Consider the following 25,607-nt stretch of genomic DNA (forward strand, 5'->3'; position numbering starts at 1 on the left):
TTATCTCTGATTCAGGTCTCAGGTCCCTATCCTCTTAAACAGCTGAAGCTCTGCCCCGGCTCTCACTATTCTAGAATAGGAAACTAAATTGGATTTTATAAAGCTGGTGATGGAGAAAATGAGTGGCTGGAAGTGGGATGGGAAGACAGGTGAAATCTGAGGGGAAAAGAAGCAAGAGAGAAGGAGGAGTGTGTGTGCGAGACAGTGGATTGGCATCTGTCCTTGACCTGGTCTCACGTATCTGACTTGAGCACTTATGTAGAGAGGGAGGTCAGAGGTTGAAGTTGATGGTGCCACTGACAAGGGGTTTTATGATGCTCTAGACACACAGACGCTTCGGTGGCATGACACAGAGAGTGTTCCAGAAGGAGGAAGGGGTGCTTCCCCCAAGCTTGCATGGAAACTGGAACTGCTTGTGGCTCCTTGGGAAATGAAGGGTTGAGGAGCGTCGTGAGCCAGCACCTTAGCTGAAACATGAGCATTCTCATGACAGTCAAGTGAAGCAGGAGGATTCTCTAAGGGGGGACAGATGTAGCCAACAGAGGGGGGAACTAGTCATAATAAGAGATAAAATGTACCAAACACTTAAGTATATGTCACACATGACAGTTCACACTTTTTAGATGATTATCTTATTTATGTATAAAAATAAACCTACATGGAATGTGATATTGCACTACAAGAACAAAGTACAGCCTAGGTGCTCGTGTTTGAGGGTCAGCTCCTATGCAGATGAGTCATGATGTCACCATTCTCAAGTTATTTGATTGCTCAGGGTCTTAGCTCCATCATCTGTAAAAGACAAAAATAGTTGTGATTACATGAAGAAGAATAAAAGGGATAATAAATGCAAAGCACTTGACATCATAGAGGACTTATATAAACACAGTTTAACTCTCACTTATGATGATCTCCATTTTATCTGTAAGTAAACAGAGGATCAATACCTCACCCAAGACACATACCGGAGTGTACAAGTCCACATTTGAATGACTGACCCTGAAACAAGAACAGAAAATCTTATCCTTGAAAATGCATTTCCCAACAGACGCAAAACTTACAGTGCTTAATATCAAGGTGGTGAGGTGATTTATGTATCAGTCCAAAAACTTTGTTCCTATCCATATTATCTTTCAAAAGTAAGTGCCAGAGACCTTCAAGATGGTGGAGGAGTAAGACAGGGAGATCACCTTCCTCCCCACAAATACATCAGAAATACATCTACACGTGGAACTCCTACAGAACACTTATTGAACGCTGGCAGAAGACCTGAGACTTCCCAAAAGGGAACAGATGCCCTCAGGCGACCTACACTCAGAGGCAGGGCCAAATCCAAAGTTGAACCCCAGGAGCTGTGCAAACAAAGAAGAGAAAGGGAAATTTCTCCCAGCAGCCTTGTGGAGTAAATCTCCACAATGATATACCCTGCATCTGTGGAATACCTGAATAGACAATGAATCATCCCAAAATTGAGGTGGTGGACTTTTGGAGCAACTGTAGACTTGGCGTTTGCTGTATGCGACTGACTAGTTTCTGGTTCTATGTTTATCTTAGTTTAGTATTTAGAGTTTATTATCACTGGTAGATTTATTGCTTTGGTTGCTCTCTTCCTTTTTTTAATATGTTTATGTGTATATTTTTTCCTTTTTCTCTTTTTGTGAGTGTGTATCTGTATGCTTCTTTGTGTGATTTTGTCTGTATAGCTTTCTTGTAACATTTGTCCTAGGGTTCTGTCTGTCCGTTTTTTGGGTTTTTTCTAGTATAGTTTTTAGCACTTGTTATCATTGTTGAATTTATTTTCTGGTTTGGTTGCTCTCTTCTTTCTATTTTTTAATTACTTTTTTATTTTTAGTTTTAAATAATTTTTAATTTTTATAACTTTATTTCTTTTTATTTTATTTATTTATTTATTTATTTTTCTCTCCCTTTTCTTCTGAGCCGTGTGGCTGACAGGGTCTTGGTGCTCCAGCTGGGTGTCAGGTCTGTGCCTCTGAGGTGGGAGCGCCAAGTTCAGGATATTGGTCCACCAGAGACCTCCCAGCCCCACATAATATCAAACGGTGAAAGCAGTTAGGAATTGAGGAAAGTATATCACCTCCTACCTTAACGATATCAGAACTATAAGAAAATACCACAATTTCATGCCAACAAATTATACGACTTAGATGAAGTAGGCAAAGTCCCCAGAAAGCCACAAATTATTGAAACTAACTCAAGTAGAATTAGAAAACCTTACACCTATAACAAGAGACCTATAACAAGAGACTGAATTAGTAAATGAAAATTTTCCCATAAATAAAAACCCAGAGCCAAATGGCTTCACTGGTGAATCCTCCCAAATATTTTAAGAATAAATTGTACCAATCCTTCTACAAATTCTTCCATAAGTAGAGGAGGGAAGGAAGCTTTCCCAACTCATTCTGCATGGGCAGTATTAACCTGATACCAAAACCAGACAAAGGCATCACAAGAAAACAAAATTTCAGACCAGCATCGCTCATGAATACAGACACAAAAATACTCAAAAAATGTAAGCAAACCTTATTCCACAAAGAGTGTTTTACTTTGCAAATCAAAATCAACCAGGTTGTTGGAGGAACCCAAAATGGAATGCAGACTATGACAAATGAATCTAAGTGTGGTACAAATTGATTACATAACCTTGCTGCTGGGTTGCTGAAAGGAGTTAAACCAAGTAACTTTTAAAAGCAGTGTTTGCCTGGATGCTGCAAGGCTAAATACAGAAAGAATTGTACACAAACACTTCGGTAAGTTGCTCACAGGGTTGGAAATTGTGAAACTACGTGCATTTTTAATTGGACAAATAAGTAAATATACTGTAGATAATTAAACCAGGTTTCTCTGGAGAAACTGTTGAAGAAGTTACACATAAGCCAAGGGGAACATTTCTAAAATGAACCCTGGTTCTACACTATATTAGAGTCTGAGGTATCAGTATGAACTCACTTACACACACACACACAGATGCGTACACACCCACAGAAGCATAGAGAAATACAGAAATATATGTAAGTGTGTGTAAGTGGGAACATATATTTCCAGTTCTGTCCGCTGAGCGGACCTAGAAAAAAAATACTCCCTAGTAGCCATGAGCACACCAAAATGCCCAGATTTTGTTTTCTAAATTTCTTCTCCAATAAAAGGAACCAAAGCTCCTTGGAAAAGTAGTAGACTCCAGAACTGGGGCAGGTAAAATACAAGATAACCCTGGAGCATCTTGTGGGGCTAGACAGTAAATAAATCCTTGGGAAAAGCGGGGAGGAAGATGCAGCCATGTTAAAAGGACTCAGTATCTGATCTGAAAGAACTTATAATGGTCAAATCTGGAACAATTTGAGCAACAAAATTAACAGTGATAATAATAGATATAGCCCAAATAAAAAAATAAATATTGATGAGTCCATACAGATATAAATGACTGAATAAATAAATAAATGCAGAGAACTCTTCCTTAGAGAAGAATTCTAATTAAATGTAGAAGAACAAGAGAGGCAGAAAATCACCTTTAGAACACCGCAATGATAATTGCTGCAGGCAAGATCCACTGGTGATGGCAAAATTAGTGGTGAAAGTTTAAGGATAGACAGGAGTTTTGTGTACCATCAAAGTATGACTCACTTAAATATGTATTAAATAGGGAGAAATAGTAACTACTCAGTGGAGAACGCTGGCGGATTCCACCTTAATCAGGTGATCAAGATTAATATTTCCCATATGCTGAGGAGGATACATCACCTATGTGGGATTTTTTCTTAAAAATCCATAAGCTCAGTGTACTCATGAGAAAACAGCAGACAAATCCAAATGGAAGAAAATTCTACAAAATACCTAACTGCTACTCTTCCAATGTATATAGGTCACAAAAGATATTAAGATAGAAAAATGGTCACACTTTGGAGTAGACTAAGGAGACATGACAACTAAATGAAATGTGGGATTCTGGACTGATACAGACGGAGAAAATTTTACTGGAAAAATGGGGAAATCCAATTAAAGTCTGAAGTTTAGCTAATAACATTGTAACAGTGTTAATTACCTGGTTTCAATAACTGTTCTGTAAGATATTAACTTTAGGAGAAGCTACATGAAGACTAGTTGGGGATCTCTGTACTATCCTGCACGTCTAAAATTATATCATATTTAAAATTTCTTAAAAGACTAAAGTTATCACATCATTCCCTAACATACACTAGGCATGATCCAGCCCATAGTGAGGTCAGGTAGGCAGGTGACAAGCAGAGAGAGAAAAGGCAAGTGCCTTTCCAAAACACAGAAATCAGGACTCAGCATCTAGAGGTGTAAAGTGGTTCCAGATTTCCCAGCTGGGCCACAGAAAACCTGAAAAGTTAAAAGTCTGGCCACTCATACAAGCCAATTCTTCCTCCACTCTGAATTCAAAAAGCAAAGATAGGAATATTTGACAAATTAGCAAAAAGTCACATACGTATTCAACATATATTATTATATGTAATGTAATATTATATATGAATGGATAAAGAAGATGTACATATATACAATGGAATATTACTCAGCCATAAAAAGGAATGAAATTGCATCATTTGTAGAGATGTAGATAGACCTAGAGACTGTCATGTAGAGTGAAGTAAGTCAGAAAGAGAAAAAAAAATATCATATATTAAAGCATACGTGTGGAATCTAGAAAAATGGTACAGATGAACCTGCTTGCAAGGCAGAAACAGAGACACAGATGTAGAGAACAAATGTATGGACACCAAGGGGGAGGGTGAGTGGGATGAATTGGGAGACTGGGATTGACATATACACTAATATGTATAAAATAGATAAAAATAGATAACTAATGAAAAAATAGACAACTAATGTATAGCACAGGGAACTCTACTTAATGCTCTTTGGTGACCTAAATGTGAAGGAAATCCAAAAAAGAGGGGATATATGTATACATATAGCTGATTCACTTCCCTGTACAGCAGAAACTAACACAACATTGTAAAGCAACTATACTCCAATAAATAAATAAATAAAAATAAAAAGCAACAAATATGTGAGAAAAATAATAAATGTTATAATTCTAATAAAATAAAATATGCAAAATCAAAAATATATATATTCTATACATAACGTATTAAACATATATATGTTATAAAAATGTAATATGCACTGTTATACATATTACATATGAATATGTAATATATACATGCAATATTACAGATATTATATATTGATATCATACATTATAATCACATACTAATTATACAAACATATATACATATATACTATACATATATACATAGTATATTATACATATGTAATATATAATGTATATATACTGTGTATTCTGTTACATTATATAATATAGAGTATACACATAATATATTACATTATATATGACTTTATATATAAATATATATGACATATAAATATGTGACTATATGTATGTGACATATATGACTTTGTTCATCAACTGAGTGTTCATGCGGTACCAAATGTTCAGAGAGAGAGAGAATATATAGATTCTAAGAAAGATGGACCAGGGCCCAATTAAGAAAATGGAGAAGGTGGGAAGAGGCAACTATAGCAGCAGTGGGTGTCCTGCTTGCTCCCACCTGGAGGAACACTGGTCCAAAGTGTCCCTCTTCTGTTGCAAGGATCCTGACCACTGGGGAACCACTGAGGGGCCAAGCAGCAAAGTACTGGGGAACAGACCCTGGTGGGCCAGGGAAAAGGAACAAAATTTTTTTAAGCCAGGTGGAGCAAGACAAACAGGGAAAACCAGGACAAAGTGCCCATAGAAGTGGCTGCTCCAGCCAGCTACGGGAAGACCACTGGGCCTGGGGAGCTCTACATCTTCCAGAAGCTCCTCAGTTGTGAATTAGTTCTGGGGGCGGCAGAGTGGAAACAGGAAGGCTGAGGGGCTCTGCAGTCTGAGATAGCCTCTGTCTTACCCTTCCAAGACCTTGTTGATCCACTGGATCGCAGCTCTCTTCTCCATGTCAAGGTCTTCAGCAGTGACTCGATAACCTAGCTGGGGTGGTGGGGGCAAAATCAGTGGGCCATTTCGTCTCGAGGGCATCAGCAGAGGAATCTTGCGTTTCTGTTTCCGGGGTCTGGAGCTATCAGATGGCTGTGAGCAATATAAGTTTTGTTTCTCCTCTAAGGGGCCATCCACAACCTTTTCACGCTTGGTCTTCTTCTGTGGTTCCACTGAGGCTGAAGGGCTAGACTGACAGCCTTCCTCACTGGCTTTCTTTGAGAGCACACGAGGATGCAATGAGGCTGGGCCCAGGAGCCCCGCTGCACTTGGACCACTCTTCTGCAGCTGTGGGAAACCTCTAGTGGAGCTGTATGAACTGGAGATGGCACTTCGTTTGCTGCATGAGCTCAAAAAGTAGGTCTGGGATTTCCTAATCAGGATATCTTCAGAGCTCTTGGAACAGAAGTCTCTCTTCAGAGGCCCAGGCCCGGGCACAAAGGAAGAGAGGACCCCATTGGCCATCGGCCCTCTAAACACAGACTGCGCATTCCCACCGGGGTTCGAGCCACTTCTCTGTTCGTCCTGACTCTCGGGAGCTGAGTGTCCTTTCTTTTGCTTCATTAGCCCTTTCCTGCTCTCAGCCAGGGCTGTCAGGTCCTTCTCTTCCTTGGCTCTCAGTTGACTGCTTTCTTCGAGGGCCCTCACCAGGATCTCCTTTCCACAAAAGTTTGGGAGGTGAACAGACAGTGAAGACCACATACAGATGATTATCTGCTTCAGAGCCAAAAGGAGTGTCAGTTTGCCCTTAGCAGGTGCCATCTTCGGGATCACTGAGGTACAGAACATCTTGGAGCTGTAAGCAGACAGCAGTGGCTTCTGATGGCCACTCCGGGGCACCGAGGAAAAGACCCCCAGAAATAAACACCAGGCTTGCTGGATTGGATATTGCCACCGATGGGCTATGATAAACAGCCGACGGTGCCAACGACGACAGGGTGAAGCCACAGGATCCTCGTATGACAGCCTGCGAGCCAGGTCCAGGGTTGGGACCGCCGAGTGAAACCGGAAAGGGAGGGGAAAACGGCGGGCGGATTGCCCAGGCCCGAGGAGCTCGGGTCTCTCTGGCTGGTCCCCGCCTCGCAGAGCAGGTGACTGCTGGCGTCGGCAAGGCCGGCTGAGGTAACCAACCGCCCATGAGGCACAATACTGAACGGTCGGGTCCTTCAAATGGAGTCAGTGGCTCAGAGATGTTTCCATTAGCTACTGACTGTTGGGCGTGCCGCCTGTGACGCGTTGTTGGAACGAGTGAGTGAATAAAGGGGGCGCGAGACCTGCGAGAGGCCTCGCCTGCTTCCGGACCGCTGCTGCGGGGCTCGGGTGTTGGCACGTGGAGGACCGGCTGCCTGGGGTGCAGCCGCCCTTCCCGCGGCCAGTCCCCAGCTTCTTCGCGGGAAGGTGACGGGCGGTGTTCCCCCAACCCGAACAGCTCCGGGCTCAGCAGCGCTCACTGCATGCTGGAGCTCTGGGGTCAGCACCGGATGCCCCAGGTGAAAGCCATTCAGAACCTGTGCTACCGAGATCCTGCGGGATAGCATAGCCACCCAGGCGTCTAGGGGGCAGGAGGACCACAGGAGGGAACCCACGGGATGCGGGAAGCCAGAGTGGATGTGCTGTCCCCCATCTTCCTCTCCTTCCCAGAGAATCTTACTTTCCAGGTGCCCCTTCTTGGCTCCTCATCCCCTTCCCTGGGAAGTAAGGTTTCCAAGACAGTTTATAATGACCAGAAGTCAGAACTTACAGGTAGAGAACTGGTATCTTTTTAGGCAGCTCTATGTCCAGGAGCTATGTTATCTGGGACCTAAAACTTGAATTCCTGTTTTGAAGGTCGTGCTTTACCTTCATCCTAATCTCTGTTTTCTGCCTCTTAGCAGATCCTGTAGGCCTTTGTGTCATTCCTTTTCAGTAAGTTTGTGTCTATGGGATGGGAGAAGGGACCTGGCAATTTAAATTTGAACTCAGAATTTGGCTCCCTATAAATATTCTGACTGAAGTTAATATTTTTAGTTGAATGGTGAATACATTAGAATATTCAGACTATATAAAAATCTTTGATGTTTTAGTAATTACCCCCACTTCTTTGGTTTTGTTTTATTTGTTTGTTTTGAAATCTTTTTGCCTTATTTTGAGTTGTTATCGCTTAGTGAATGACCCGTGACCTTTTACCAGGCCAGGTCATTTTTCAAAGGAGTTATTCCGGTCATTGCTGCTCTCAGCAGGCAGAGGAGGGAAGTATGATTTTGTGTAACCAACATCTAAAGGGCTATACTTAAATATTCTAGTGGGTTCTAAAATTCAGGAGTTTGACTTTCATTTTTATGCAAAAAATTTTAACAAGACTGACTTAACCTCCCAGTGTTTTATCTGCCTGCTGTGCTTCAAAGCCCTTTTTTAAATGAAATAAAAGAAAAATTCATGATGGGTGGATATTCCACCACAATATGAATGGAGTTGTTCCAGGTATTTGAAGGTTCTCAGTTAAAGAATAAATCCTAATTATAGACACATTAAAATTTGTTATCCAACGAGTATCATCTTAAGGAATTTTTTCAACCATTAATTTTTAAAACAACTTTATTGAGATATAATTTACGTACTATAAAATTCACCTGTATTAATATTACACTTCAAGAATCTTTAGTAACTTTGTAAAGTGTGTAACTTTCACCAGTATCTAATTTTATAACATTTCTATTAACCCAAAAAGAAAACTCATGCCTATTTGCAGTCACTTCCCATTCTTACTCACAGGCCTGGGCAACCACTAATGTACTTTTTGTCTCTATAAATTTGCCTCTTCTGGACACCTTTCATATAAACAGACTCTTACGATATATGGTCTCTTGTGCCTCGTTTCACTTAGCATGTTTTTAAGGTTCATCTGTATAGCAGCTTGTATTAGTAGTTCTATTTTGTTGTTGTTGTTAAACAACAGAAATATATTTTCTCACAATTCTGAGATCAAGTTGTCAGCAGAGTTGATTTCTCCTGAAGCCTCTCTCCTTGGTTTGTAGATGGCCTGTGTCTTTTCTCCCTGTGTCTTCATATGGTCTTTCTTTTCTCTGTGTGTGCATGTTCTGATCTCTTCTTTTGAGGACACAAGTCGAATTGGGTTTGGGCCCACTCCCAATAACCTCATTCAACCTTAATTGCCTCTTTAAAAACTCTGTATCCAAATACAGTCACATTCTGAGGTACTAGGGCTTAGGACTTCAACATATGTATTTTGCAAGGATACAATTTAACCTATAACACTCCACCCTCTCAGCCTCCAAATTTCAAGTCCTCACATGCGAAATATATGTCCCATTCCAACAGCCACAAAAGTCAACAGCCATTCCAGCAACAACTCTAAGTCTTAAATTTCATCTAAATAGCATCTAAATCAGATATGAGTGAGACTAGAGCTTGATTCATCCTGAGGCAAAATTCCTCTACAATAGTGAACCTATGAAACAAAACAAGTTATGGGCTTCCAAAACACAATGGTGGAACAGGTACTGGATAGATATTCCCATTCCAAAAGGGAGAATTGGGAAGAAGAAGGCTGACAAGTCCTAAGCAAGTCCAAAACCTAGCAGGGCAAATTCCGTTACATTTTTAATTTATTCAAAGATTTAGTTTATTATATCAACATCAGTACTAGAACTCACAACTTTTACTCTCCAGTCTGCAATATTTCTACAGCACACATTTGCTGACGTTTTTTGTGTGACATTAACATATGTGGCTAATTTTAAGAAACTTCTGTGGAAAGTTCCATCAGATTTTAAGGAAATCCACTTTGGCTGAATTTTCTGTCCAACAAGGGTGGTGGCTCTGCCCTCTTCTCCCAGAATTTTATCCCCAAACCCTCTGGAACCAATGAGGAAACAGTCCTGCTGCCTGGGCCTGTGCGTTCGGGACCCATGGTGGTAGTAGCAGCTCTGCTGACCCCTGACCCACCCTTAGAGTCATTCCTCCCTGTACTCGAAGGATGATGCATGTTTGCATCCAGACATCTCTATCATCTAATTTTCTGCTTGTAGAACCCCAGAAGTCTGACAGCCTTCCTTCATTTCATCCCACCTCTGTCCTCTTCAGTCCAAGCTGACTGTGCTTCTGCTGTGATTGGATCCATGTCACACACCCATAATCTCTTTAGTAAAGACTGTCCAGCCACATTTTTGGTGTTCTCTCCTGAACACACTTTCTCATTTTTTTTGCAATATGAATAGGCTGAGAATTTTTGGCCTTCAAGTTCTGGTTCCTTTATGCATAATAATTTCTTTTTCAGTTGTCTCCCTCTCACACTTTACTATAAGCAGCAAGGAGAAACCCAGTCACAGCTTCAACATTTTGCTTAGAAATATACTCCGTTAAATATCCAAGTTCATTACTAACAACTTTTACTTTCTACAAAACACTAGAACACAATTTGGTCAAGTTCTCTGCCACTTTGTAACAAGGACTGCTTTTCCTCCAGTTTCCAATAACATTCCTCATATCCATCTGACACTTCCCCAGAAGCACCTTTAACATTCATATTTGTGTCAATATTCTCTTCATGATGAAATATATGTAAACAGATATATATAGCATGTATATATATATATATATATATATATATATATATATATAAGCAGATATAGTGATAGGAGCTTTCTGTACAGTTCTCTCTTCCTGAGCTCTCAGAAGAATCACCTTGAATGACCATATTTAGTCTCTTCAAGACAATCTAGGCTTTTCTAACATGCACCTCAAAACTCTTCCCATTACCTAGTTCCAAAGCCACTTCCACATTCTTAGGTATTTGTTAGAGCAATACCCAACTTCCTGGTACCAAAATCTGTTCGAGCTGCCATAACAAAGTACCTCAGAACGGGTGGCTTAAACAACAGAAATTAATTTTCTTACAATTCTGGAAGCTAGATGTCTGAGATCAAGGTGTCAGACAGGGTTGATTTCTTCTGAGGCCTCTTTCTTTGGCTTCTCCCTGTGTCTTCATGTGGTCCTTTGTCTTTATTACTTGTTTTGGCTGAAAAATATTACATTGTATGTGTATATCACACTTGTTAATCCATTCATCAGCTGATGGACATCTGAGTTGTTTCCATTTTGGGGCTATTGTAAACAATGCTGCTGTGAACATTTGCATACAACTCTTTGCGGGGACACATTTTTTTTGGAGAGGATTGTCAGATGATGTAGTAAATCTATGTTTAACATTTGAAGAAACTTCCAAACTGTTTTTTCAAAGTGGTTGCTGCATTTTAAATTCCCACCAGCAATGCATCAAAGTTTCCATTTTGCTGCTTTCTCACCAGCAGTTGTTACCTTCTGTCTCCATCTGTGGCCATTTCAGTGGGAGAGAAGTGGTATTTTATTGTAGTTTTAATATCCATTTCCCTAATAACTAATGATATTAAGCATCTTTTCATAATATTGGCCATTCATATTTCTTCTTTGGCAAAATGTCTATTCAAATATTTTGCCCATCTTTAATTGGATCATTTTCCAAGTTTCAGTTCTCTATGAATTCTGGATACAAGTCCCTGATCAGATAAATAAGTTGCAAATATTTTCTACCAATCTGTGGCTTATCTTTTCACTTTATTGATGGTCTCTTTTTGAAACACAGAAGTTTTTAATTTTGATGAAGTCCAATTTATCATTTTATCACCTGTGCTTTTGGTGTTATATCTAAGAAATCTTTGCCCAACTCAAGATGTGATATTGTGATTTATAGTAAGAAATATATATTTGGTCTTTGTCTCTATTCCTGACACAGAGTTCTTGATAAGAGCATCTTTTTTTCCAATGAGGTGACTGGGTGGACTCGTGGATGGTTCCTGGATGGGGACTAGTCACCAGAAAGACCAAACCATAATTAGAAGTTTGGGATTTCCAGCCCCACCGCCAGTTCTCCAGAGAGGAGAAAGGGGCTAGAAATGGACTTAATAATTGATCGTGCCTATGTGAGGCAGCCTCCGTAAAATCCCAATAGCATGGGGTTCAGAGAGGTTCCAGGTTGGTGAATACATCCATGGACCAGGAGGGTGATGTACCACAACTCCACAGGGACAGAAGCTCCTGAGTTTGGGACACTTCCATACCTCACCTGATATATCTCTTCAGCTGGCAGATCATCTGTATCCTTTATCATATCCTTTATTGTATAATAACCAGTAAACATAAATACAGTTGACCTTTGGAAAACACAGGTTTGAACTGTGTGGGTCCACTTATATGAAGATTTTTTAAAGTAAACGCTACTACAGTACTACAAGATCTGCAGTTGGTGTATGTGAAACCATAGATACAGAGGGCCAATTGTAAAGTTATACTCAGATTTTCAACTGTGCAGGGGTCACCACCCCCAACTCCCACATTGCTCACTGTTTAACTGTGTTTCCCTGACTTCTGTGAGATGTTCTAGCAAATAAGTGAATCCAAGAGGGAGGAGGTCATGGTAACCTCTGATCTGCAGCCAAGTGGGATAGTTGTGGGGAAACTTGGGACCTATTACTTGTGATTGGCACCTGAATGGGGGGGCAGTCTTGTGGGACTGAGCCCATAATCTATGGGATCTGAGATGCTATCTTCAGGTACACAGTGTCAGAACTGAGTTAAATTGTAGGACACTCAGCTGGTGTCACAGAATTTCTTGGTGTGGGCAAAACCCTCACACACCTGGTGTCAGAAGTGTTGTGAGTGTAATAGTAGTGTGACAGTAAAGAAGAAACACACAAGAGGACGGGTGAGGTTTTTCTTACACACAGGTCTCAAAGATTTATTCCTATATTTTTCTTCTAGGAACTTTATAGTTTTAGCTCTTACATGTAGGAATATGATCTACTTTGAGTTAATTTTTGTGTATTGTGTGAAGTAATGGTCCAAATTCATACTTTTGTGTGTGGCTATCCCGTGGTACTAGCATCATTTATTGAAAAGACTGTCCTTTCCCCCATTGAATTGTGTTGGCACATTTGTCCAAAACTAATTAACCATAAATGTAAGGGTTTATTTCTGGAATCTCAATTCTGTTCCATTGGACTATGTGTCTTATGCCACTATCACTCTGCCTTAATTACCATAGCTTTGTAGTAAGTTTAAAAATCGGGAAATATATGTTCTTCAACTTTATTTTTTTTTAGGATTGTTTTAGCCATTCTTGGTTCCTTGCATTACTATGTGAATTTTAAGATTACTCTGTCAATTTGAAAAAAAAAAAAAAAGACCAGCTGGGATTTTGATAGGGATTGCATGGATTTGTAGAATCAACTTGGGAAATACTGCCATCTTAACAATATTAAGTCTTCCATCCATAGACATAAGATATCTTTCAATTTATTTGGGTCTTCCTTGGCTTTTGGTACCAATGTTTTGTGGTCTTCCATGTACAAGTCTTGCACATCTTTCATTAAATGTGTTCCTATGTATTTTATTCTTTTTGTGGATAAGTGAATGAAATTGTTTTTCTTACTTTCATTTTCAGACTGTTAATTGCTGTTTTATAGAAATGCAATTAATTTTGGTATATACATCTATCCTGCAACATTCTTGAACTCCTTTTTAAGTTGTAGAAGCACACACACGTGTGTGTGTGCATGCAGGTGTCTCTTAGGGTTTTTCTATATATAGGAACTTGTTCTATGTGAATAAAGACTGTTTTACTTATTTTCCAATCTGGATTTTTTTTTCCTTCTCTAATCTCACTGCATAAAACCTGCAGCGCAATGTTGAATAGAAGCAATGAGAGTAGACTTCCTTCTCGTGTTCCTGATTTTAGGTCGAAAGTGTCTAGTATTTCACCACTAAGACCACCACGTATAATGTCACCTGTGGGTATTTTGTAAATACTCCTTATCAGGTTCAGGAAATTCCCTTCTATTCCTAGTTTATGAAGGGTTTTATTATGAGAGGGTGGTGGATTTTGTGAAACATTTTTACGCATCTGTTGTGATGATCATTTGCCCTTTATTCTATTATTATTGTGAATTATGTTCACTGAGTTTCAGATATTAAACCAACTTTGCATTCCTGGGGTAAATCCTACTTGGTCATGGCATATAATTTTATATTTTGCCAGAGTTGTTTTGCTTTTACTTTTTTTGTTTGTCTGTTTTTGTTTTCGTTTGCGGTACACAGGCCTCTCACTGTTGTGGCCTCTCCCGCTGGGGAGCACAGGCTCCGGACGCGCAGGCTCAGCGGCCATGGCTCATGGGCCCAGCCACTCTGCGGCATGTGGGATCTTCCCAGACTGGGGCACGAACCCGTGTCCCCTGCATCGGCAGGTGGACTCACAACCACTGCGCCATGAGGGAAGCCCTGCTTTTATTTTGTTGTTTTGGGTGATATGAAGAATATTGGTCTGTAGTTCTCTTTTCTTGTGATTTGTTTATCTGAGTGGTATCAGGATAATCCTGACCTCATAGAATGAGTTGAAAAGTGTTCCCTCCCCCCTTATTTTCTGCAATAATTTTTTTAACTTTTTCTTTTCAAATAATTATACATTCACAGCAAAATATATATATACATACAGGAATATTCCATGTACCAGTTTCCCCAAATGGTGATGTGCACGTGTGTATGTGTGTGTGTGTGTATCTCTATGAGATTTTATCACACGTGTAGATTCACGTAACCAACACAACCAAGATTCAGAACTCTACCATCACCACAAGGCCTTCTAATGCTACTCTTTTTTTTTTTGCGGTACACGGGCCTCTCACTGTTGTGGCTTCTCCCGCCGCGGAGCACAAGCTCCGGACGCGCAGGCTCAGTGGCCATGGCTCATGGGCCCAGCCGCTCTGCGGCATGTGGGATCTTCCCGGACCAGGGCACGACCCCGTGTCCCCTGCATCGGCAGGCGGACTCTCAACCACTGTGCCACCGGGGAAGCCCTAATGCTACTTTTAATAACCACATCTACACTCACTGCTTTGAGAAGATTTTTAGTTATTATAAGTATTTCTTACAAGAAGATTTAGGTTTTCTGTTTCTTCGGGATTCAGTTCTGGTAACTTGTGTCTTTTATTCTAAGAATTTTCCATTTCATCTTAGTAGTCTAATCTGTTGGCATGAAGTTGTTTATACCACTCCCTTAAAATCCTTTTGATTTCTGTAAGGGTGGTGGTGATAGTCCCTCTTTCATTTCTGACTTTTATCAATTTGTGTCTTCTCTCATTTTTCTTGATTAACATGGCTAAAGGTTTGTCCGTTTTTAAAAATGTTATCAAAGAACTAACTTTTGGTTTTATTAATTTTCCCTATGTTTTTCTGTTTCCTATTTAACTTACTCCCACTACCATCTTTATTAGTTCCTTCTTTCTGCTTACTTTGGTTTAGTTTCCTCTTCTTTTTCTAGTTTCTTAAGGTGGAAAGTTAGGTTATTGATTTGAGATTTCTAATATATGTGTTTTAAGCGGTACATTTTCCTCTAAATATGACTTTATCTGCATTTCATAAATTTGGTTTCTTGTGTTTTTTATTTAATTCAGCTCAATTTCTTAATTGTCAATTTCCTTTGTGATTTATTCTACTCATTGGTCATTTGAAAGTGTGTTAATTTCCACATATATGTGGATTTCTCAAATTTCCTTATGCTGTTGACATCTATACATTAATTAATTTATTAAATTTATGAGAATTGTTTTATTGTATGGTATATGGTTTATCCTGGAGATTATCCCATGTATACTTGAGAAGAATTTGCATTCTGGTGTTGTTGGATGGAATATTTAATAGATGTCAGTTAGGTGTAGTTGACAGATAGTGTTGTTCAAATCTTCTACATTCTTGCTTATTTTCTAAGCAAATTGTCTAGTTGTCTTTTGATTATTGGGATTGGTATTGGAGTTCCAACTATTATTGTTGAATTGCTTGCCTCCCTTCAGTTTGGTCAGTTTTGCTTCATGTATTTCAGGGTTCTGTTGTGTTCATATGTGTTTATAATTGTTATATTTCTTGATTGTGACTTTAATTGTAATAAATTTTCACGGTCTCTAGAAACATTTTTTGTCTTAACATCGATTTAACCTGATATTAGTATAGGCTTTCCTGCTTTCTTTTTGTTACTGTTTGCATGATATATCTTTTTCTATAATCTTACTGCTAATCTATTTGTATATTTGAATCAAAAGTGTCTCCTTTAGAACCCTCTAGCACAGTTGGTGGGAATGTAAATTGATATAGCCACTATGGAAAACAGTATGGAGGTTCCTTAAAAAACTAAAAATAGAACAACCACAGGACCCAGCAATCCCACTACTGGGCATATACCCTGAGAAAAACATAATTCAAAAAGAGTCACGTACCACAGTGTTCATTGCAGCTCTATTTACAATAGCCAGGACATTGGAGCAACCTAAGTGTCCATCGACAGATGAACGAATAAAGATGTGGCACAGATATACAACAGAATATTACTCAGCCATAAAAAGAAATGAAATTGAGTTATTTGTGGTGAGATGGATGCACCTAGAGTCTGTCATACAGAGTGCAGTAGGTCAGAAAGAGAAAAACAAATACCATATGTTAACACATATATATGGAATCTAAAAAAAAAAAACGGTTCTGAAGAACCTAGGGGCAGGACAGGAATAAAGATGCAGATGTAGAGAATGGACTTGAGGACACAGGGAGGGGGAACGGTAAGCTGGGATGAAGTGAGAGAGTGGCATGGACATACATACACTACCAAATATAAAACAGATAGCTAGTGGAAAGCAGCCGCATAGCACAGGAAGATTAGTTCGGTACTTTGTGACCACCTAGAGGCGTGGGATAGGGAGGGTAGGAGGGAGACGCAAGAGGGAGGGGATATGGGGATATATGTATACATATAGCTGATCCACTTTGTTATACAGCAGAAACTAACACAACATTGTAAAGCAATTATACTCCAATAAAGGTGTTTTTAAAAAATGTAACAAACTGGCAAAACTTTAAATACAATGACTAAGAAAAAAGGCAGAAGATTCAAATTATTACAATCACAAATGAAAGTGGAGACATTAAATGACCTTACACATATAAATAAAAAGGATTCCAACAAATTCTGTGAACAATTATATGCCAACAACTTAGATACATGGATGAGCTGGAAACATTCTTAGAAACAGAAAAACTACCTAAATTGACTCAAGAAGAAATAGAAAACCTGAACAGACTTTTAAAAATGCAAAGAGTTTGAGTCAGTAATCAAAAACTTCCCAATAAAAAAGCCCAGGACCAGATGTTTTCAATGATGAAAACTACCAAACATTTAAGGAAGAATTAACACTATTTTCAAACTCCTCCAAAAAATAGACAAGGAAAGGCTTCCTAACTCATTCTATGAGTCCTGCATAACCCTGATAGCACAACAAGATAAAACCACTGAAAGACAAAACCGTAAGAAGACAAACCACTGAAAGACAAAACCATATCCAGAAGCTTAAAATAATTACACATCTTGACCAACTGGGAATTATCCTAGGAATGCAAGGGTGATTCAACATCCAAAAATCAATGTAATACAACACATTAATAAAGTGAAGGAAAAAATACTTGATCATTTCAATGGATGAAGGAAAAGCATTAGACAAAATCTAAGAAACTTTCATGACAAAAATATGCAACAAACTAGGAATAAAAGGGAACTTCCTCAATATGATAAAGGGCATCTATAAAACCTCAGCTAAAATCATACTTAATGATGAAAGACTGGAGGGAGATCAAGATGGCAGAGTTAAGAGGACAGAGAGCTCACCTCTCCACTGCCCCAGCCCCAAACACATCAAAAATACATCTACATGTGGAAGAGTCCTCACTGAAAACTGGCAGAAGGACATCTGTACAACCAAGCTGTAAGAGATACACATGTAAGTGGGTTGGAAGGAAAACATAGCGATTGGATTGGGACCTGTGCCCCTGGGATGGGACTCAGGAAAAGGGAAATTGCATGAGCAGACATATGCCCTGGGGAGTGAGCAGGTCAAGCCACAGACTGGGTGTCCCATTCCTGGCATTCTAGATGGAGGAGACAAGTCCCCTTCACTGGTTGGAAGACCACTGCAATAAATAAAAGGGTGGAATAAGCCTGGACTCTGCTCATGAGGAGTGCAGGCATGCTGGCTGGCCCCCAAGGCAAGGCAAAGAGATGTTCACAACAGAACGGCTTCACAACACAACAGGGGTAGCAGAGGCAGGGTGCAGTGTTTAGCTATGAGAGACAAAGGGGGTTTGCACCTGAGATTGTGTCTGAATAGAGCCATAGAGACCTACAAAGGCAGTGCATCAAACCTGTCTGTGCCCAGACCCAACTTGCTTTAGCACTCCCCTCCTCTGGGGCAAAAGTTCCAGTGCAAGGAGAGGGAAAAAAACACACACTTAAAGGGAACAGAGCCAGCTCAAGACTGACCCTCAGGGCTTCTGCTCCAGCAACTTGGGCTCAGACCCCTGACAGGGTGCTGGTGGCCACCGAGCAGAGAGGAAGTCCCACATCACACCGGGCTCCAGCTCTAGCAACTTCATCTCCAGCCTCACCCTCTACCATGGTGATAGTTGCCCACACACCCTGAGGAAAGATGTGACAGCCATCCACGTCAAAGCCAACCCTCCCACTAAAGGTATTAGGCACACACAGTTTGCATAGGGATGCTCCCACATAAGAATATCGCTTCAAGACTGAAACTGGTAACTGATTCATGCAATTCAGAAAATAAAAAGGCAGAGGAAATACTCTCAATTAAAAGATCAAGAGAAACCCTGAAAAAAATGATGAAATAAATAAACAATTTACCAGATAAAGAATTCAAAACATTGGCAATAAAGATGTTAACAGAATTAGGGGAAAGAATTGATCTAAACACAAAACATTTTTTTGTGTGTGTGTGGTACACGGGCCTCTCACTGTTGTGGCATCTCACTGTTGTGGCCTCTCCCGTTGCGGAGCACAGGCTCCGGATGCGCAGGCTCAGCGGCCATGGCTCAGGGGCCCAGCCGCTCTGCGGCATGTGGGACCTTCCCGGACTGGGGCACAAACCCGTGTCCCCTGCATCGGCAGGCGGACTCTCAACCACTGCACCACCAAGGAAGCCCTAAACACAAAACATTTTAACAAGGAACTAGAAAATATATTTTTAAAAACCCATTTAGAAATTAATAATCCAATAGCTAAAATAAAAACACACTAGAAGTAATGAATAGCAGATTATGTGATACAGAAGAATGCATAAGTGATCTGGAAGAAAGAATAATGGAAATCACACAATCAGAACAGCAGACAGAAAAACAAGTTTTTTTAAATGAAAGTAAGAGATTACTGTAATAACATTAAGCATTCCAACATTTGTATTATCGGGGTTCAAGAAGGAAAAGCGAGAGAGAAGGGGATCAAAAATCGATTTGAAGAAATTTTGGCTAAAAACTTCCCAAAACTAATGAAGGAAATAGATATCTAGGTACAGGAAGGACAGAGGGTCCCAAATAAGGTGACCCCAAAGAGATCCACAACAAGACAGGCCGTAATTAAAATGGAAAAGGTTAAAGAGAGAATTCTAAAGGCAACAAGAGAAAAAGAGTCATATACAAGGGAACACCCATAAGGCAATCAGCTGATTTCTCTGCAGAAACTTTGCAGCTAGAAGGGAATAGCATGACATATTGAAAGTGCTGAAAGGGAAAAATCTGTAACCTAGGATGCTCTACCCAGCAAGATTATCGTTTAGAATAGAAGGAGAGATAAAGAACCTCTCAGACAAGCAAACACTAAAAGAGTTCATCAATACTAAACCTACCCTTAAAGAAATGCTGAAGAATATAATCTAAATATAGAAGAAGTAAGAATCTACAGGAAAAGGAAAATCACACTAATAAAGGCAAATATACAGTAAAGATTGAAGATCAACAACTTAAATAAGCCAGTACATTGAATAAAAGACAAAGAAGTGTAAAAGCAACTATAACTACAATAAACAGTTAAGGGATAAGCATTAAGATGTAAACCATGACATTGAAACCACAAAATGTGTTTGAGGGGAGTAAAATAATGCAGATATTTTAGAATGTGTTTGAAAGTAAATGACTACCAGTTTAAGGCAAGTAGATACAGCTACTAAGTAAATATATGTCAATATATATGAACCCCATGGTAACCAGAAATCAAAAACCTATAACAGGGACACAAAAACCAAAAACAAAGAAACACAAGCACACTATTAAAGAAAGTAATCAAACCACAAGGGAAGAAACAAAAAAAGAAGAAATGAAAGGAGAAGAACTACAAAAACAACTGGGAAAAAAGTAATAAAATTGCAATAAGTACATACTTATCAATAATTACTTTAAATGTCAGTGGACTAAATGCTTCAATCAAAAGACCTAGGGAGGTTGATTGGATTAAAAAAAAAAACGAGATGCTTCAATATGCTGTCCATAAGAGACTCACTTAAAGGCTAAAGACACACACAGACTGAAAGTGGGGGGATGGGAAAAGATATTTCATACAAAGGTAAATGACAAGAAAATGGGATGGCAATACTCCTATCAGATAAAATAGGCTTTTAAACAAAGTCTATAAAGAAAAACAAAGGCATTATGTAATGATAAAGGGATCAATATAAAAAGAGGACATTACAATGTTGAACCAATACAGGAACACCTAAATATATAAAGCAAATATTAACAGACATAAGGGGAAAAATGGGCAATAATATAATAATAGTAGGGGACTTTAAAACCCCACTTATGGTGGTGTAGTCGTTAAGAATCCGCCTGCCAATGCAGGGGACATGGGTTCTATCTCTGGCCCAGGAAGATCCCACATGCCATGGGGCAACTAAGCCTGTGTGCCACAACTACTGAGCCTGTGCTCTAAAGTCCGTGAGCCACAACTACTGAGCCCATGTGCCACAACTACTGAAGCCCATGGTGCCTAGAGTCCATGCTCCGCAACAAGCGAAGCCACCACAAGGAGAAGCCTGTGCACTACAACAAAGAGTAGCTCCCACTTGCCACAACTAGAGAAAGCCCATGCACAGCAACAAAGACCCAACACAGCCAAAAAAACAAACAAACAAACAAACAAACAAAAACACCACTTACATCAATGGACAGATCATCCAGACAGACAATCAATGAGACGACGGTGGTTTTAAATGACACAATAGACAAGTTGGGCTTAACAGATATCTATAGGACATTGCATACAAAACCAGCAGAATACAAATACTTTTCAACTGTACGTGGAACTTTCTCCAGGATAGAGCACATGCTAGGACATAAAACAAGCCTCAACACATTTAAGAAGACAGAAATATCAAACATTTTTTTGACCACAATTGTATGAAACTGGAAGTCAATTACAAAAAGAAAAATGGAAAGAGAACAAACACATGGAAGCTAAACCATATGGTACTAAAAAAAATGTGGGTCAACAAAAATATTGAAGAGAAAATCAGAAAATACCTCAATACAAATGAAAACAGAAACACAACACTCCAAAATCTATGGGATGCAACAAAAACAGTTCTAAAATGGAAGTTTATAGGCAATATGGGCCATCCTCAGGAAATAAGAAAAATCTCAAATAAACAACCTAACCTAACACCTAAAAGAATTAGAAAAAGAAGAACAAAGCCCAAAGTCAGCAGAAGGAAGGAAATAATCAAGATCAGAGAGGAAATAAATAAAATCAAGATTTAAAAAACAATAGAAAAGGTCACTGAAATCAAGAGGTGGTTTTCTGAAGATAAACAAAATTGATAAACTCTTAGCCAGTCTCACCAAGAAAAAAAGAGAGAGGACCCAAATAAAATAAGAAATGAAAGAGAAGAAACAACAACTAATACCACAGAGACACAAAAAATCATAAGAGAATACTATGAACAGCTATATGCCAACAAACTGGACAACCTAGAAGAAAAGGACAAGTTTCTAGAAACATACAACCTGCCAAGACTGAATCAAGAAGATACAGACAATTTGAACAGACTGATCACTAGCAGTGAAATTGAATTTGTAATTAAAAAAACAACAGCTATCAGAATCAAAAGTCCAGGACCAGATGGCTTCACAGAAGAATTCTATCAAACATATAAAGAAGAATTAATACCTCTCTTACTCAGTGTATTTCCAAACATTGAAGAGGATTCAACACTCCCAACTCATTCTATGAGGCCACAATTACTCTAATACCAAAACCAGACAAAGACACTACAAAAAAAGAGAAAATTACAGGCCTATATCTTTGATGAATATAGATGCAAAAATCCTCAACAAAATATTAGCCAGCAGAAATTAACAACATATAAAAATCATCAAATATCTTGATCAATTTGGATTTATCCCTGGGTCACCAAGATGGTTCAACATTGGCAAATCAAAATGTGATAAAACATATCAACAAAAGGAAAGATAAAAATCACATCATCTCAATAGATGCAGAAAAAGCATTTGACAGAATTCAACACCCATTTATGATAAAAAAGAAAACTCATCAAAGTGGGTATAGAGGGAACATATCTCAAAATAATAAAGATAATTTATGACAAACCTACAACTAATTTAAAACTCAAAGGAAAGCTTTTCCTCTAAATCCAGGAACAAGACAAGGGTGCCCACTCTAGCCACTTCTTTTCAACATAATATTGGAAGTCCTAGCTGCAGCAATAAGACAAGAAAAGGAAATAAAAGGCATCCAAATTGGAAGGGAAGAAGTAAAACTGTCACCATTTGCAGATGACACAATAGTATATATAGAAAACCCTAAAGCTGCCACCAAAAAAACTATCAGAATTAAAAAATAAATTCAGAGGGCTTCCCTGGTGGCGCAGTGGTTGGGAGTCCACCTGCTGATGCAGGGGATGTGGGTTCGTGCCCCGCTCTGGGAGGATCCCACATGCCACGGAGCGGCTGGGCCCATGGGCCATGGCTGCTGGGCCTGCGTGTCCAGAGCCTGTGCTCCGCAACGGGAGAGGCCACAGCAGTGAGAAGCCCGCGTACCACAAAAAAAAAAAACAGAAAAGTTGCAGGATAGGAGATTAATATACAGAAATCTGTTGCTTTTCTATACACTAAATGAACTATCAGAAAGAGAAAGCAAGAAAACAATCCCATTTACAATTGCATCAAAAAGAATAGAATACATAGGACTAAACTTAAACCAGGAGACGAAAGTCTTATACTCTGAAAACTATAAAACACTGATGAAGAAAACTGAAGATGATACAAAGAAATGGAAAGATAGCTCATGCTCCTGGATTGGAGGAATTAACATTGTTAAAATGACCATACTACTCCAAGCAATTTACAGATTTAATGCAATCCCTATCAAAATACCCATGACATGTTTCACAGAACTAGAACAAATAACCCTAAAATTCATATGGAACCACAAAAGACTCCAAATTGCCAAATCAATCTTGAGAAAAATGGAAAAAATTGGAGGTATCACCCTCCCAGACTTCAGACTAGACTACAAAGCTACAGTAATCAAAACAGCATGGTACTGGCACAAAAACAGACACATAGATCAATGGAACAGAATAGAGAGCCTATAACTAAACCCACACACCTATGGTCAATTAATCTATGACAAAGGAGACAAGAATATACAATGGAGAAAAGACAGTCTTTTTGACAAGGGGTGCTGGGAAAACTGGACAGCTCCATGTAAAACAATGAAATTAGAACATTTCCTCACACCATACACAAAAATAATCTCCAAATGGATTAAAGACCTAAATATAAGACCTGAAACTATAAGACTTCTAGAAGAGAACATAGGCAAAACACTCTGATATTTTGACATGGATGCAACCCTAGTGCCCATTAGCAGACAAATGGATAAAGAAGATGTGGTATGGAATGGAATATTCCTCAGCCATAAAAATTAATGAAATTCTGCCATTTGCAGCAACACGGATGGAGCTAGAGAATATTATGCTTAGTGAAATAAGTCAGAGAAAGGCAAACACTGTATGATATCACTTATATGTGGAATCTAAAAATAAAACAAACAAATGTATATGCAAAACAGAAACAGACTCACAGGTATAGAAAACAAACTAACGGTTTCCAAAAAGGAGAGGGAAGTGGGGGAGGAGAGGAAGTTAGGGGTATGAGATTAAGAGAAATTACAATGTGTAAAATAGATAAGTAACAAGGATATATTGTATAGCAAGGGAATTATAGCCATTATCTTGTAATAACTTTTAATGAAGTATAAATCTGTAAAAATTCTGAATTACTATGCTGTATGCCTGAAACTAATGTTGTAAATCAACTATATTTCAATTAAAAATGATGATGAAAGACTGAAAGTTCCCCCCTAGGGTCAAGAACATGATAAGACTGCCACTGTCACCACTGCTGTCCAACATAGTACTGGAAGTTCTAGCCAGAGCAGTTCAGTCAAAAAGACAAATAAAATGCATTCAAGTTAACAAGGAAGAACTGAAATTATTTCTATTCAAAGGTGACATGGTCCTATTTATACAAAATCCTAGAGAATCGACACAAACACACAAAGAAGATATTGATGCGAATAAGTGAATTTAGCACAGCTGCAGGGTACAAGATCAAGACACAAAAATCAGCTGTATTTCTATACACTAATAATGAACCCAAAAATGAAATTTAGAAAACAATTCAATTTACAATAGCATCAAAAAGAATACATAGGGAAAATTTTAGCTAAGGAGGTGTAAGTTTTGTACAATTAAAACTGAAAAAAAAATGCTAAAGAAACTAAAGACCTAAGTAAATAAAAAGATGTCTGGTGTTCATGATATGGAAGACTTAATATTGTTAATATGCCAGTACTCTTCAAAGCAATCCTCATAGTCTATGAAATCACTACCAAAATCCCATGGCAGCTTTTTAAAAAAGTAATGGAAGAGGGCTTCCTTGGTGGCGCAGTGGTTGAGAGTCCGCCTGCTGATGCAGGGGACACGGGTTCGCGCCCCAGTGCGGGTAAGGTCCCACATGCCGCGGAGCGGCTGGGCCCGTGAGCCATGGCCGCTGAGCCTGCGCATCCGGAGCCTGTGCTCCGCAACGGGAGAGACCACAACAGTGAAAGACCCGCGTACCGCAAAAAAAAAAAAAAAAAAAAAAATTAATGGAAGAGCCAATCCTAAATTCATACTTAAATAGCCAAATAATCTTGAAAAAGAAAAACAAAGTTGGAAGACTTGTACTTCCTGATTTCAAAACTTACTACAAGGACTGCAGCGTCCTCGCGGTGGCCCTCGCGCCCGCCGCCGTCCGCGCATGCCCGGCCCCCGCCGGCTCGGAGGCCGCGGCGCTCGGGCTTCCCCAACCAGCGTCCGGGCCCCGCCCCTCCCGCCGGCGGCGGCGGCGGCGGCGGCGGCGGCGGCGGCGGCGGCGGCGGCGGAGGAGGAGGAGGACATGTTGTTTTGCCGGCGGCGCCGGCTGCTGCGGAGCCCGCCGAGTCCCAGCGCCTCACCTGCGCCCGCTGCGGCGGGCCCACCGACCGCCTCGCCACAGCTTTTACTAGTGTCTGTCTGTAGATAAAGTGACCATCATGGACTTCAGAAAGATGCCATTTTATAGAACTACCATACGACCCAGCAATTCCATTACCGGTCAT

General features: G+C 39.6%; 1 protein-coding gene across 1 annotated transcript; it reads right to left on the reverse strand.

The window, feature by feature from the left end:
• Positions 1-5,941: 5,941 nt before the first annotated feature.
• LOC136120335 (nuclear envelope pore membrane protein POM 121-like) lies at positions 5,942-25,607 on the reverse strand. The gene is made up of 2 exons (XM_065873757.1): positions 25,215-25,607; positions 5,942-7,195 (listed from the first exon to the last, which is right to left on the reverse strand). The coding sequence occupies exons 1-2, from the start codon at positions 25,605-25,607 to the stop codon at positions 5,942-5,944; spliced, it is 1,647 nt and encodes a 548-aa protein (XP_065729829.1).

The sequence above is a fragment of the Phocoena phocoena genome, chromosome 3 (assembly GCF_963924675.1).
Source record: "Phocoena phocoena chromosome 3, mPhoPho1.1, whole genome shotgun sequence".
Lineage (NCBI taxonomy): Eukaryota > Metazoa > Chordata > Mammalia > Artiodactyla > Phocoenidae > Phocoena > Phocoena phocoena.

Coding starts and splice junctions, on each gene's coding strand:
- LOC136120335 (XM_065873757.1), bottom strand. CDS start 25,607: ATGACCGGTAATGGAATTGCTGGGTCGTATGGTAGTTCTATAAAATGG. Junction 7,196..25,214: donor AGGACGCTGCAGTCCTTGTA/GTAAGTTTTGAA, acceptor CTCCATTTGAAG/GACCCGACCGTTCAGTATTG.